At 38.2% G+C, this 15,589-nt stretch overlaps 1 protein-coding gene across 2 annotated transcripts in view; it reads left to right on the top strand.

Moving 5' to 3' along the window:
• IKZF3 (IKAROS family zinc finger 3) overlaps window positions 1-14,413 on the top strand; it is a 49,676-nt gene extending 35,263 nt beyond the window's left edge. For both annotated transcript variants that reach the window (XM_084616015.1, XM_084616014.1), the window contains 2 exons: window positions 5,549-5,665; window positions 12,212-14,413. In XM_084616015.1, coding sequence (XP_084472141.1) covers window positions 5,549-5,665; window positions 12,212-12,915 — 821 coding nt within the window. In that variant the 3' untranslated portion in view covers window positions 12,916-14,413. The remainder of the gene's footprint in view (window positions 1-5,548; window positions 5,666-12,211) is intronic.
• The last annotated feature ends 1,176 nt before the right edge of the window (window positions 14,414-15,589 follow it).

Genomic DNA, 15,589 nt, shown 5'->3' with positions numbered 1-15,589 from the left:
TGTACTTAAATGGATCAGATTTTTCTATTTACTGTCTTCTATGAAAACCAGAGCAGAGTAAGACCAAGACCTATGTTCTCTGAGTAAAAGCCAGAAATTCACTCTGGCTTGGAGAGGAACTAGATAGACCCCAGGAGCAGACAATATACTTCATAAAGTTTTTCCTCAAGATAGATCCATGTTTTGATTTCCAAGCCTATTCCTGTTGCTTTCAGGAGGATAAAATCTGGAGGCAGATCCCATATTTTTCTCATCCTTCTCCAGTAGTTGTACATTGTTACTAACTTCTAAATGCAAAAGTTAACCTTCTTTTATTAAAAAATAAACTAAAAACAAACACACAAACATAATTTCCCTGAGGCACACAGGCTCTGTACAAAGCTTGGAGAATATTTATTCTTTTTAATGACTCCTGGACAAAGTCCATATATCTAAAGTTGAATTCCAAAAGTTATAAGTAATATCAGGGGACAGGGAGTCCTGTAAGTGTCTTACCCTCTTAATGCCTCAGTTTATCTTTCTCTAAAACAGGAATACGATTTACTGCACCTATCTTACCAGAAGGTTGTGAGGCTTAATTATTGTTTGTAAAGCTCTTTGAGATCACTGGAAAAAAACACAACACAGTAGTAATAATAGTAGCAGCAGCAGAATACAAGATGTATTATGGAAACCTAATGTATCCCTTAAAAGTTGAGTGTCAGACTGTTTGTAGAATTACAATTTAAACAAGTGAACTGAAGGAAAAGGGAAATAAATAAAAAACAGATCTCTAGTGAAACAGAATTTTCAGCAGTCTCTAGTTCATTCATTCTTTTAAAATTTTAAATAATTTCTCATTGCATTTTAGTATTCTACTTGCTCAGAATGTGGCATGGTAACAATATTGCTGAAAAAAAAAAAGATTTTATGTAACAGTATTGTTAGAACTTAGCTCTGTCCTTGATAACAATCTCTGATCACACCGTTTTCTTAGCACAATAACCCACCTCTATGTTCCACTCTCCATTATTTAGTGACCACATAGTAGATGAGACAGGAAACAATGCCTCTAATTTGAGCTTCATTTAGCACTTCAGGGTTTGCTAATGATGCCCACATGCACTAAAAAGTATAGTCACAGTGTGACAGAGACCACATTGTGGAAACAATTCATTACAGGCCAAATGATAAAATATTAATGTTCATGACTGGAAGAAAAGGACCCGCTCCTTCTATTTCTACAGCAGGGTAGTAGACACTAGAGCTTTCTAGAGACACTGCTCTCTTAAGAAATTAGTATAATGAGTCTCTGCTCTCTTAAGAAATTAATATAATTAATCTAATGGTTATAGCAAAAGACTGGTGGTCCGTAATGAAAAATAGCTCACATGTATGTAATGCTTTTCATCCCAAAATGTTTTTTAAACACAGGACTAACACTGAAATGCACATACACTTACACCTGAAATGCAAACACTGGACAACAGCATTTATAAGCACTACATAGATGTCTAAGATATTAAGTGAAGAATGCCATACCCAATTGCGACTTCAGGAAGAGTTTAGTTGAAAATGGTCAGGACACTAGAGCTAACACTGTCCTACTCTTGGGTAGAAGGCCATGATCAGAAACTTGGCTTTACATTTCACTTGAAAGACAGCTCCTCAGTGTTTCTAACACCATGCTAGGGCATTGATTAGTGAAGGTTCAGAGGGAAGAATAATACCTAATGAATCTCCAACACTTCCTGCAGCATCCTTGGGAATTTTTATGGTGCTGTCCCATCCAAAGATGAACCATGGCCAACATTATTTGATTTGAATGACATATCAAGATCACAATCTAAAGTAGTATAACTTCATTAAGAGTCTAGGTTTTTGATCACGCTGTTCAGTTACTCTCTATGTAACCTTGGGCAAGTCATCTGTCATTTCCTTGTGCCTCTGTCAAGCCATTCAGAAATCAGTGTTCAGATGGTTGCTGATTTAAATCCAGATCCTTCTGAACCATCCTACGTCAATAAGTGACAAAATAACAAAAACAAAAAAAGATGCCTGGTGTATTTGGATTATATTGTTAACTACATGTTGAAATGACAGTTTCTACTTGGAACATCAAGTGAATAAAGTACCGGAGTAGGAGTCAGGAGATGTGGGTTCCATTCCTAAAGACTGGCCAAAAACTGACCAACTGCAATTGCAGTCACTTTAGAAGACATGTTGCCTCTTTGAGCCTCCGTTTCTTCATCAATAAAATGGACATAAAGATACTTGCCTATCTTTTGAGAAGTGTTTTGTGATCTTTGAATGAGGAAAAATGCTACATAACTGCTAAGTATGATTCTTTATTAATTAAATGGACAAGAATGAACAGGTAGATGGGAGTATCTCAGGCCAGCCTTTAGACAGGGAGAGCTACACTGATAAGGTGTGGGACAGCTGCGCCTATGCCTGTATGCCCCTGCTACAGAAACAAACATATTGTTTTTCTAGAACTACATTTTGAAGAGGTTGCAAATATATTTTGCAGCCCATATTTTGCAGTTTCTTAAAAACAAAGGGCTACTAGCATGCAGAAGAAAAGCTTAAAATCATGAGACACAACAGTCTAGAAAATTGACATTTTCAGATGACCCAGAACATACTATGTAGGTCAATATTTAGTGTCTCTTCAGCAATCTCTTCTCTGCACAGAATATTAGTGTCACCCAGCAGGAAGCTGCATGTCTACCATTTTAGACTGTAATGTAGTGAGGTTCCATCAGTGGTAAATAAATGGCATTGATAAAACCAATATGACATCAAGATGCTAAGGATAACTCCCAATATAGGTCTTGCGCTGAGTGAAACATCTTGTATTCACCGTTTCTTGCTCCTAGAGTTCTACCAATAGATATATAAAGTAGCTCTGAGAATGTATATTAAAAAACAACAACAACAACTGATGAGAGGATACTAGGAAAGACTTAGAGGTGTAGGAGGAATAAAAGAAAATCGAAAAAGCAAACAAAGAGCTGTGAATAGGAAAGAAATAAACAAGTAAGCAGTACTGTTATTACATATTTATTGTGCCCTCTTTTGCATGGATATTTTTCGTTCCAGTGAAAAGCTTCTGGGTATAAAAAGTGACCATAGTTGAAAACATAATACCTAACTTGTTTTTGTTCAGGACAGATGTGGGTTGCTGAGTTTCTTTTAATTATTAATAGCAAACTGCCTTGTACAGTGATCCTGTCAAAATTAAAAGCTTACTGGGTTTAGGATGATTCAGAACTTGGATAGGAGACCTCCAAAGATAACCAAGGGTGCCATATGGAGTGGTGCTGGGGATTTAGTAGTGGGTGCTCTTCCCCCTGACTTAGTATCAAACCAAATTCCCCAGCATGATGCTAGGGCGTATTGTGTTGCTGAATGTGACAGCTTTTGGATGAGATGTAAGCTGACATTAAAGATCCCATTGCATGCTTTGCAAGAGTTAATTCAAAGATACTGGCCAAAATGCAACTTAACTTTCTCTTGCCGTTTCAACTGATTCTGGTATGCTTCACTTTCTCACTTCAATTGTTATGCTGTGTTTGTATACTCTTTCACCCCAGAGGCAGCTGCATTTTAGCTGATGATATAGTGATCTCTGTTTATAGTATGTATATTTTCTTAAGTTTGTTTAGCATGTTGTGATCCTTTGGATTAAAAATAACCACAATATAAAGGCAAGATATTATTACCTTTAAAACACTGTGAATGTGTTCATTTGTGGGCCTGATTTATCATGTAAATCAATGGAGATACACCTGCATAAAACCAGAGTAACACAATGGAGATACAGACCCAGTTATTCCATCCATTCTGAGTCATATATATAGCTAGATTTCATGGCAGGAGCAGTTTGATACTTAACACTTGTGAAGCACTTTACATTTTCAAAACGCTGTGCAAACACTGACAAACTAAATAATGGCTGAGGTTTGGTGGGTCATGGTTAGTACTGATTAAAATACATCCAATATCAGTAACAGTAAACATCTAAGGTTTAAATTATTTTTAAATGTCAGAAAAATATTGCACAGTAGCTTAAAGGAGAATGATTGGGCACTTTTGTTATCACAGCCATATTTTACATTATTTCTACTGCTGTATTTTTAGCAAATAGATTAATTTAGGTCTAATACTTTATAAACTGCACTTAATTGGTCTGCAGCATGATATGTTTATGTATCCTCCATTTATGATAAGACTTCTCTCCTGTCTAGGCAAGACACCAAAGCTTATGGTATCCACATGAAATATTGTAACATTTAAATTGTCCATTTACAGTGAGGTCATCCCACAGCCCAACCTGCTGTGGGGCCTTGGGCAACTTACTTCCCTTCCACCCTTTGTCCATCTTGTCCATTCAGATTGTAAGCTCTTTGGGGCACAGTCTGTCTCTAATATGTTTGTTTAGTTTCTACCACGGTGTGACCATGCTCAAATAAATTGGTTAGTCTCTAAGGTGCCACAAGTACTCCTTTTCTTTTTGTCTCTTAGTGGTGCTCTAATACATATCACTAGTAATAATACCTGTTCCTGAGGAGAAAACAAGAATTTGGGGGCTAGAGCAGTTAAAATCAGAATGAGACTGGTAGTACTGGGTTGAGGTGACAAACAAGTAGTCATGGCTGGTCCAGTTCATAATTTGATGAGGTTGAGAGCATTCACAGCTGAATGTGTGACAGTGGGCCCTGGCTAGTACAGCTAGGGTCTTACTCTGGAAAATGCTAGAGCCACAGCACTAGATGAATGGTACATAGAACAGACACACACCAAGTATGCTTAAATTTCAGAAATTCTAGGCAGTTTAAATAGTTTTAAATAGCTCTGAATATCTAATAATAATACTGAAAGTGATGCATAGAGAGTGCACAGTGAATTTCAGTTGTAACAAACAGAAAAAATGTAAGACTAGATAAGACTTTTTCTAGAATCTGGAAAAAAATTGGGAATGGAAGACAGTATTGTAAGACTATTTTAAAAAATGTAAATTTATAGAAAGATTTTATGTTTCTTTGTTGCTATTTTACTAACAACCCTAGTTTCTGAGCAGTATTATTAAAATACTTGAGCTTTTTTGATAATATAACATAGGGACTGTATCTTTTTTTAAGCTGTCTTGAAGAATTATATTGGTCTGCAGCTGTCACATAGTGTTACTCAGAATCAAAAGGAAAGCCGAGCAGGGCTTATATCTCCATCTGTATTTTGTAACCAACCACGTCCAGCCTGTTTATTTTACACTTCCTCTTGCTAATGAAGATATTGGTTTTGTATGGGTTATGCTCTCCTGCACGAGCTTAAGACTGCAAGATTTTTGTGCGTTTCTGTGCTTGGTTCCACTGACCGCAACTGGTGCCCAAGACGCAAAGAACAAGAACAACAGAAAAACAACAAAACAAGTTTACATCAGATCTCCAAACTGTTTCCTTCCAGTTACTGTGGCAAACTCCGGAGATTAAACCATTCATCTCTTCCTTTTTTTTTTTTTTTTTTTTAACCTACGTGTGTTTTCTTTTCACATTTTCCAAACTAGCAAGCGTGGAGGCAAGGCACATCAAAGCAGAGATGGGGACTGAAAGAGCACTCGTGCTGGACAGGTTAGCGAGCAACGTGGCAAAGCGAAAAAGTTCAATGCCTCAGAAATTTATTGGTAAGAATAAAAAGTCTTTTCACATGCAGCAGTTAACTGTGTGACGGCTGGTAACCAACAGGTACAATAGCAGTACTTGTTTTGAAGGGCCCTTTCTAGTCCATCATGTATTTAAATAAGGTAACTTCTGCTTTCCTGCTGTGCTTCTACTTACTGATTATATGTATTTGATAAACAAGAGAAATTGTTCAATTAGGTAAATGACCAATAGATCTGAATTCATACTGTATTTTGTGTACTTGTTTGTGTTAGTGTTTGCATGGTTAATAAATATATATTTTATGGGGGCTTTTGTTTTGGAGCTGTATGTGTGTGTGAAAACCTTTCTACCAGGGTTTTACTGGGGAAGAATCAGAGGGCTTCATCTTGTTAGGGGCTGAGTACCTTATCCCCCATCGTAGTCAATGGAAGTTGAAAGTGCTCAGTAGCTCCTTGCAGAGGCATATGGCACTGCAGAATAGAGCCCAAAGACAGAAAATTACTGAATTTTTGAAAGTCATTTTTAAAAATTTCAATCTGAATGATGAATGATAGGGTCAACCCCTTTTCTTGCTCTGGTTAAAAAAAATATGGCCACAATACATTTCCATAAAATTTACTGTGGATTTAATTTTATCAAATCAATGTTTGGCAAATTGGAAATCTTAGATAGCAAGGTCTGATATAATTTGTTGTTTTCTTTAATGAATGTTTATAAAATTAAAAGTTTTACTGAATCTTGAGCTTTCAAAATGAGATTATAACAAATTATCACAGAAAAATATTTGACTCTAGTTTATACCACTGGTGTACTAAAATATGCCTGATGTTTTCTGCAGAGATTAAAATAAGTTTAAAACACATTTCTTTTTGTCAAGTAGCCTGCTGAAATGGGTATATAGTACTAGTAATAATACTTACCTCATATATAGCTAGAGAATAAAAAACTATACACTGTGGTATTCTAATTAAAATAGCTAACCAATCAAAGGTATAGTTTTTAAATAATCCTGTGTATCTGAGTTTGATGGCAGGTCCTGTTTCTCAGCAGTGTTTGATGCTGTTATCTCTGTCTGTTGGTCATAGTTATTTATTTTGCACTATATGAAGTTGCATTTGAGCTCGGGAGTTTAATTAGCCTGCAGTTATGCCTTAATCATAAATTTTCCAGAGGGATATATGTGGTACAAGATGTTTACTTTTCTTAATATACATTTTCTGTTGCAAATATTGGCCTCTGTGGTAATTTACATTCACACTCACAGGAGAAGAGAAAGGAAGAGAATAGTGATAGAAATCATCTGCCAGAACTTGAGCAATCCATTTTCATATAGTCTGATCTGCACCCTGCACAGAGGGGTACTAAAGATGCTTCTTGAAATTCTGGGCCCAAATTTTCAAATCTGGGTACCAAAGGGTAGGCTCCTAAGTAAAAAATATAGACATCTAAATAAAAGTGACCTGATTTTCAAAGGTGCTGAGCACCTAGAGCACCCATTGGTTTCAGTGGGAATTTGTCAACTTTCATCACCTCAGAAAAACAAGCTGCTTTTTCTTAGGCACCTAACTATGGATTTAGGACTCTAACTTTAGGTACCCAGCTTTGAAAATTTTGGCCTTGGGGATTAGGCCTTGCAGGCCATACTGTGATTCCTAAAATGCTTTTCAAGTTCTTTAGGTCGTTTTTTTGGTATTGAGACCAGCCTCAGATTTTTGTCATCATAATTCATTGGGGGTGTGATTTTGCAAGGTGCTAAACACTCTTGCCCAATGCAGCAAAGAACTTAATCCTTGATTCAGTAAACCACTTAAGCACGTGTTGAATTTTTCATTAGAACTTAAGCATGTGGTTAAAGTTAAGCATGAGCTGAAGTGCTTTGGCTCAGCACCTTGCAGGACGGAGTCCTTTTTATTCTATTGTAATGCTGCATTGATACAGTTTATTAACAGTGCAAGCTGACACAGGGGTATAAATAAGTGTTTTGGGGGGTAAGGTTGGGGGCACTGGGGACATTCTTTTAGTGATATAGAGTAATCGAGTTCTGAAACATGCTGTTTCTCTAGAACCTCTACTACAGCGATGATGTTGGGTAATATGTGAAAAAAGCATGAGTCACTCACTCCCTCTTATTCCTGAGTGGCATGTTTGCAGCAGCAGTCTGTCCGACCTTGACTTGACTTTTGTGACTTCTTGAACTATATGAGCAGGAGGAAAAATCTGCCAGGACAGTTTTGTGATTTCTTGGGAAACAGAGTTCTCAGAAGGGTGCTGATTTTTCATTTCCTCAGGAAGGAGGGATAAGGAGATGTAAACCAACAGGCTAGCCTAGGCTCATTTCTATGAAAAAGTCTACTGAGAAGAAAAACTATTAAATTGTCTGTTGACTCCTCTGATGACACTGCAGACTCTCACACTTCCTGTAGGCCAAATTCTGGCCCATCATGTAAATGGCTCTAAAAGATTATGTATCACATTCTGACCAGCAGTGGCCCCATTGTGTAACTCTGTGGGCTGCATATTAAATAGGTTGAGAACCACTAAGTGTTATCTGGGTCGCAGGTTGAGAACCACAGTGCCCCCCAACTAAACCCCCGCACAAACCCCTATGCTCCGCACCCTCTGCCCAGAGACACCTCCACAGAGTGGGGCCAGGAGTGGAGAGCTGGGCAGGGATCCCAACGCCCGCCATGCGGGGCCCCAGGACCCCGGACCTGCTGTGCGGGGCTGAGCAGCAGCTGGCTGCCCGGACCCCAAGCCCCGCCATGCGGGGCCGTGTGGCAGCTAGCTGCCTGGAGCCCGCTGCGTGACAGGGCAGCTGGGAGCCTGGAGCCTGCGGCCTTTAGCACACAGCTGAGATGGGCCGCAGCTGTGTGCTATTTGGGCTGCAGGTTGAGAACCACTGGTGTAAATAATTTGTGTGGGTATGTGCAGTTTCAATTGCCAGGACAAATATGAATATATATGAACAAACCATATGCCTGACTCCTAAAACTTACCTGAGACCTTTCCCCATGGCTCCTGTTGCAGAGGTTCTGCCTTTGGCCTTTCCATGGATTTTGGGAGAACAGCTGTTCAGGCAAAAGTTTTCCATGTTCCACTCCCCATCTTCCTGCCGGATTCTAATGTGTACTTCTGTGCACCAAACTTGTAGTATTTAGCAGTTTGTAATTACCATTTCAGTTAGCCATTTTTTCTAGTTGTGTGTTAAGTGGATCTGATACCCAGTAATAGGAATATAGCTTGGTAGGCACACCTTTCAATTAAACTTGCACTCAGTAGTGACTATGCTTGTGTTTCCTCATCTCTTGAATAGAATATACATTGGGGTAGATCCTCAGCTGGTGTAAATCATAGAATCATAGAATATCAGGGTAGCTCTATTAATAGAAAATCAGAGTAGCTCTACTGAAATCAATTAAGTTATGCCAGTTTACACAGCTGCCCATATGGCTCATTTTGTGCTACTTCTTTTTGAGAAGTATGCATCTGATGAAGTGAGCTGTAGCCCACGAAAGCTCATGCTCAAATAAATGGGTTAGTCTCTAAGGTGCCACAAGTCCTCCTGTTCTTTTTGCGAAGACAGACTAACACGGCTGTTCCTCTGAAACCTTCTTTTTGAGAGCAGCATTAAAAATATCTTTCTCCCCAGTGGTAAATGTGCTCGTACAGTTCTGAAACTTCAGCAAATACCACCAGCTCTCTGTGTGAAGTAACTAATGAAAAATGGCCTGCCTTGGTTAGCAGAGCAACAGGAAGCAGGTTCACTCCCTTTTTCCAGTGTCCACACCTCATCATGTCACAAAAATCTGCATACTGCTGTAGAGTAAGCATCACTGAGCAGCAACTGGCTATGTGTTTGCATTATATGATCGTGTGAATTCTGAAGGGGAAAGTTTTGCATTGCACTGAGTTGAAAAAGATAAACTGGGGAAAGGTGTTTCTTAAAATGTGTAGTAGCTAGCTTTGTAAATCAACAGTAGAAGAGAATGCAGGCTTGGTTCTTAATTTGGTGTTTCACAGTAACTTTTTGGTGCTTCCTCTGGGAGCAATAGCAACTTAACTCACAGTAATCTCTTGCAATGTCCCACAATGCTGCAATAAATAAAATTGTATCACTACTTTATGCCCTAATTAATCTTCTTTACTTTATTCCATTGCTCTCGTGCTCTCTTGCCTCTTCCTAATCTACTCTTCTTTTCTTTCACCCCTGTCTTGTTGCTGTCTTAATGAGGCAAAGTTTGAGCTGCCTTTTGTCTCCTTTTAAGTAAAGGGTTGCTGACTTAGAACACAACAAAACCAGTGGAACTCCATCCGTTTGCCTATAATGTTTTGTTATCATTTGGTATGATGTAAATGCAGGGAAGAACATACACTTATTAATTTTTCTGACATTTAGTGCCTTCAATAATGAGATCTAATAATAATTCCACTTACTATATTATTTAATATGAAACACCTTTAATCCCAAAGTGCTTAACAAACTTAATAACCTGATAAATACATGTAGGAATCATTCACTCACCACTGTTTATGGTGTGGAATATGGAAGCTTTTTAAAGGTGCACAGCACATGACATCCCTGTTTATGTCAGGGGAGTGAAGTAGGATATTCTATCTAACTGAACTATCATATGGAATCTTAGGGAAGCAGAATGGAATTAACTAAGTGGGAATTTGAACAGGTCCTGAGGGCTCACATCTCTGTTGGGAAAAGTAGTGCCAGATCGTTAATGACCACAAGAGGGCAGGACATTTGTTTCATGTCTTATTTCAATGACTGCTGAGCTTTTTAACAGGAGTTTCATAGTAAGATTCTGTATGTTTTTGCTCTTGTTATTTTTTTATTTCAGTTTTGATTAAACCTTTCATTTGTCTAGAACTGGTATTATGAGTCATTCAAATGTGTTATACCATTGTTGTTCCCTCTGAATAGAAGTTGGATCACAAGTTTTGCTGAGGGTTGGAAGCAGTTACATTCTTGTGGTTCACTAACCTTTTTTATAAAAGTGTTTTATAAAAGAAACGTGAGCTTCTGGTTTTGCTGTCTTTGCAGTGAAACCTGGTGAGTTTCATATACATTGAGTCATAGTGTCTACAGGTGACTGATAAACATCTGTACTATTCAAGTTACCGTAACTCAAAGATTAGTGGATCTGATGTTTGCAAGTCACTTGCATGTGAACATTCAGGCTTGTCCATTTTCTTAACTATGAAAGATTATAAGTTTCATTTAAACCACAGAATTCAGTTACTTATTTCTAGACATCCACAAAAGAGTTACTTCAGTCTTTTTTGGAGTGCAGCTTTCTTCCTTCCTTGCACCTGGCACACAAAGGGTTTGGGCCATGGCTCCACCCACAGTAACCTTCCTTGTCCCATACCTTGCTAGCAGGGGTATGAGGAGCGTTTCAATTGTGTAGCCCCTCTGCTCTCTCCCCATTCCCTTGATGCCTGGCTGAGTACAATGTGTGCAGCGTTAACATAGTCAGGGCAGAGGTGGGCTTGCTCCCCTGTGTGACTGCATTAGAGATGGTCAAAATCTAGCCCTATGTAATGTAATGTAATGTTCCAAAAGAATACATTATCTCTACTTATATGGCTTTCAATACTGTATTATCCGAGATCCTTCACAGAGTTAAAAGGAAACAATTCCAGTCCAAGGGGAGTTATATTATGCCACAGTCTAGGTTGGGAATATGCATAAATTCTTGTTAATTTTAATGTATTAAAATACAATGGGTGTAATTCTCCAATGTACTTCTACAGTTTCACACCCAAGTAACATCATGAAGAATCAGGCCCAATAAGAACAAAAGAGCTGGAAAAAGAAAGTTTAAGTGAGGGCTCCCATGCAAAGAAATGTAAAAAGATTTAAGTGCAGTCGTCCCAGAATTATGCCTATGTAATCTTATTGAAGGGGCCTTCCAACTACTTAATTTAGAAAGAGATGAGTAAAGGGGAGAATACATCATATATTTATATAAAATCCATATCTATATCTATCAATGAATGGTATAAGAATATAAGAACAGCCATACTGGGTCAGACCACGGATTCATCTAGCCCAGTATACTGTTTTCTGACAGTGGCCAGTTTACCCTCCCCGTCACAGACGAGTACAATTTCTCAGGAGATGATCAAAGAGCTAGAGGGAATGTTCTAAACCTTAAGGACCTGCTGTGGATTTTGTTTATTGACTAATTGACTTTTTTGCCTGTTTTATTTTTCATGAATCAGTTTTCACATGATTTTCTGTAAAGATGAAGGAAATGAATCCTTGACGAGCTTTCCTAATTTTACTCTTTTCCTTAAATCCCAGAACCATCAAGATCAGTGATGGATTGGCCGGCAAGTTGCTTAACTAACTTCTCTATTGCTCCATTTCCTATAGGCTTGTGCGTCAAAAAGTCAATTTACTTACATAAACAGCATCCCTGCCCCAAAGAGCATATAGCTAAATTCAAATCTGTTTCCTTCTCAGGGCCTACTGCTATTTAGAAAAGGATCCTAGAGTTTCAATACTTTTACAATCCACTCAGTAATTCAGTTTCTTTCCTCTCTTGTAGGTGAGAAGCGACATAGCTTTGACATTAATTACAATTCCAGTTTCTTGTATGAAAAGGAAAGTGAAATGATGCAAGGACGTATGATGGACCAGGCCATAAATAATGCGATCAGCTATCTTGGAGCAGAAGCACTGCGTCCACTTGTACAAACCCCACCAGCTCCCACTTCTGAGATGGTCCCTGTCATCAGCAGCTTGTATCCCATACCACTCACCCGCTCTGAAATGTCAAATGGCAATCCACAAGATACAGAGAAGAGCCATGCCCATCTTAGAGACAAAAGTTTGTCTTCTGACAGAGGCCTTTCCCCAAACAACAGTGGCCAAGACTCCACAGATACTGATAGCAACCATGAGGAGCGCCAGAATCACACCTACCATCAAAACCAAATGATCCCCTCCCAGGTCCGCAATGGCCTCCAATCCTTGAAGGAGCTCCCAAGGCCATATGACATAATCAAGCCACCAACCATATGCCCACGTGATGCCTTTAAGGTTATCAATAAGGAAGGTGATGTCATCGGGGTCTACAGATGTGACCATTGTCGTGTCTTGTTTTTGGATTATGTGATGTTCACCATTCATATGGGATGCCACGGATTCCGTGATCCTTTCGAATGCAACATGTGTGGGTACAGAAGCCAAGACAGATATGAATTCTCCTCACATATAGCACGAGGAGAGCACAGAGTGGTCCTGAAGTAAAAGGATTGATTTTCCAAGAGACCAAAGGATCTGTTTTAGATTTGTTTGTTTTTTAAATTTGACTAAAAAAATTGCTTAAATATTTTTCTGTGCCAATCCTAAAAGAGTTAGTGTCCCTTGTAGTAGCAAAGTACTGATGGGGCTTTTTATTTGTTACTCAAAATGCAGTATTCTGTAGCATCTGTGCCTAGATACTGTGGTGACTGGCACGATATATAAACACCAAAGATAGCCAGATACAGATTTTGTATGAACTTTATGTTTGTGAAAATTTATAGCAACTTAAGATGTTTTTAAATATTTTAACATGTATTTTTGTTAGAACATTTGCTTCCAGTAATAGCAAAATGGCCATCTAGCTGTATTATGAGTGAAATACAAAGTCAAATATTGATGTGATAATTCTCATAAAAAAAGTTGAAATTCAGCACAAAAGATTGTCCATCCTTACTGCCCTTTCAGAACCACTGTATTCCAGCCAATAACACCCAAGAGACACTTTCTGTTAGTGTTTCAATTTCTGAGGTATTCCTAAAATGGCCAAATTATTGAAACACAGAAAACACATATCTGGGGAGATTGTATCAAATAACTTTTAAATGTTTCCCCCAAAGTCTTAAAAGTGTGTTGTCTCACCACACTTTGCTTTTGCTTACTCCACTCTGTTCACTTTCTTTAAAGTCTCTCCCCACCTCATCTCTTACTCAGTAATACCAAAATAAGCCATCTGAGCTATTTGGGGTTTTAGTTTTTGTAACTGTGTACGCTTTTGGGATACCCATTGAGACCATTTGTTGGCTTGCCCCTAAATTCTGAAGGAAATCCTGCTTTTCATTAATGGATCAAGTATGTGTCTTTCTAACAGAACAAAATTGCAATGAGACTCAAGACCCGATTCTGCTCCCGTTGACATCAACAGCAAAACTCACACTGACTTCACCTGGTGCAGGAGCAGTCTCTAAAATAGCAATGGGCAGACAAAATGCTCATTAAGGCAAATGGAATTTTTGCTTATCTAAGGGCTGCAGGATTGGGCAGTTTGAGGTTACTATAACTCAGGGAGAGAACAGAGACGATAACATATAGAACAAATAAAAAGAAAACTTTTTGATTGAGAAAGCAATTTTCTAATGACAGTGTACTGAATGTGAAAATAAAGGTCCCGAGTCTCCTCTCACTGGTGTTACACCTTTGTGAGAGGAACGCTCGGCTCAAAATTTATTGTATCAGATGCTACCCTCATTTACACCCATGTAACTTCAATGATGGCCAGGTGGTTGTGCAGATGAGCATAGAAGTTGACTCAATATATTTTGGATTTAGCGTTGCCAAGTAGAATCATAGTGTCCTGGCAAAAATTTGCAGTAGCTACCGTGAGAATCTTCATGTAAGAATGTGTGGGAGCGGACAATTCAATCACACTTTCTGGTTTTACATGGGGATATCCCTTGGAGTGAAATGTGCTGTTTTGCAAAATGAGTATTTGCGATTACTTTGAAGCCAGTTTTTAAAATAGTTTTAATCTAATCATTGTTCTGCAGCTGTATTATTAGTCATTGTGCTGAAGATGTGAATATGATAATTTTGCTGAGTGTATGTTTATTTTTTTAAAATCTTTTATATAATGTAGAGTTAGATGTGTTTTGCTGGATTTTTTCATCCAGTGGGTATTTGGTCTGAGCATTTATTTTGTACTTTTTCAGTGTTGTGTCAACTGCTGTGTAATGTTTTACTTTTTTCCATGGAGCAAAAGTGAGAGCTAGTGTTCTGAATAGAGGACTGAGTGTAAGGAAATACAGAATTCTAACACTGGCTCCCTCTGTGATCTTGGACAAATCACTTCACCTCTCCCTGACTTATTTTCCTCGTGTAAAAAGGGAATGATAATATTTTCTCTGCCTGATAGGGGTATGTGTGAAGATTAATAAAATTAATGTTTGTAAAATGCTATGAAGTTGAAAAGTACTATATAAGTGCTAAGTGTATGTCTATATATATATTTTGTGCAGAGTGGGGAAGATATTTTTGTCCATTTGTGTTCAATTTGTAGATACATATTTGTAAAATACTTTTATTAATCCCTTTGTGGTAGAAAACTTCTGATTACCAGGGACATTTTTAGTGAGCTGAGTGGATGCCCCTCCTACGTCCCAAACACACCCATGCCGCAGCACTACTACAAAACCCTTCAGTTGAGTTACTCCTGACTTACAGAAGATCTGTAAAATCAGATAGGACATTAGGTTCATGCTCAGTATATTTGGAAATACTTTGGAGTTGGTCTCTTACAATAGGAGGTTGCCTAAAAACGGTGGGGCAGAAACATACTGTATTCTTCTTTATTTCCTGTCCTAAATTACTGTGAGCTGATAAACAGTTTCTACATTTCATTCCAAAGATGGCTGTATTTTCATGGGAAAAATGATCAATATATATGTACACCATAGAAAAAATGGTTCTCATTAGGGTTAAACAAAATCATTTAGAAAGATTAATAAGACAAAGTACAAATAGTGAAGTGTTACCTAGTCATTAGCACAGGAAACACCTTGAATTACTGCATGTATATTACATCAAATACCACCAGCTTCTTTCTCACTCCACCATAGAATCCTTGAAGATTACTTTGCCCAGAATTTACTTTCCCACTCTTCACTCATTGTTCAGCTAGGCA

This window comes from Lepidochelys olivacea (assembly GCF_965140295.1).
Source record: "Lepidochelys olivacea isolate rLepOli2 genome assembly, chromosome: 27".
NCBI lineage: Eukaryota > Metazoa > Chordata > Testudines > Cheloniidae > Lepidochelys > Lepidochelys olivacea.
Note: the sequence above shows the minus strand (reverse complement) of the source record. Positions and strands in the feature narration are given on the sequence as shown.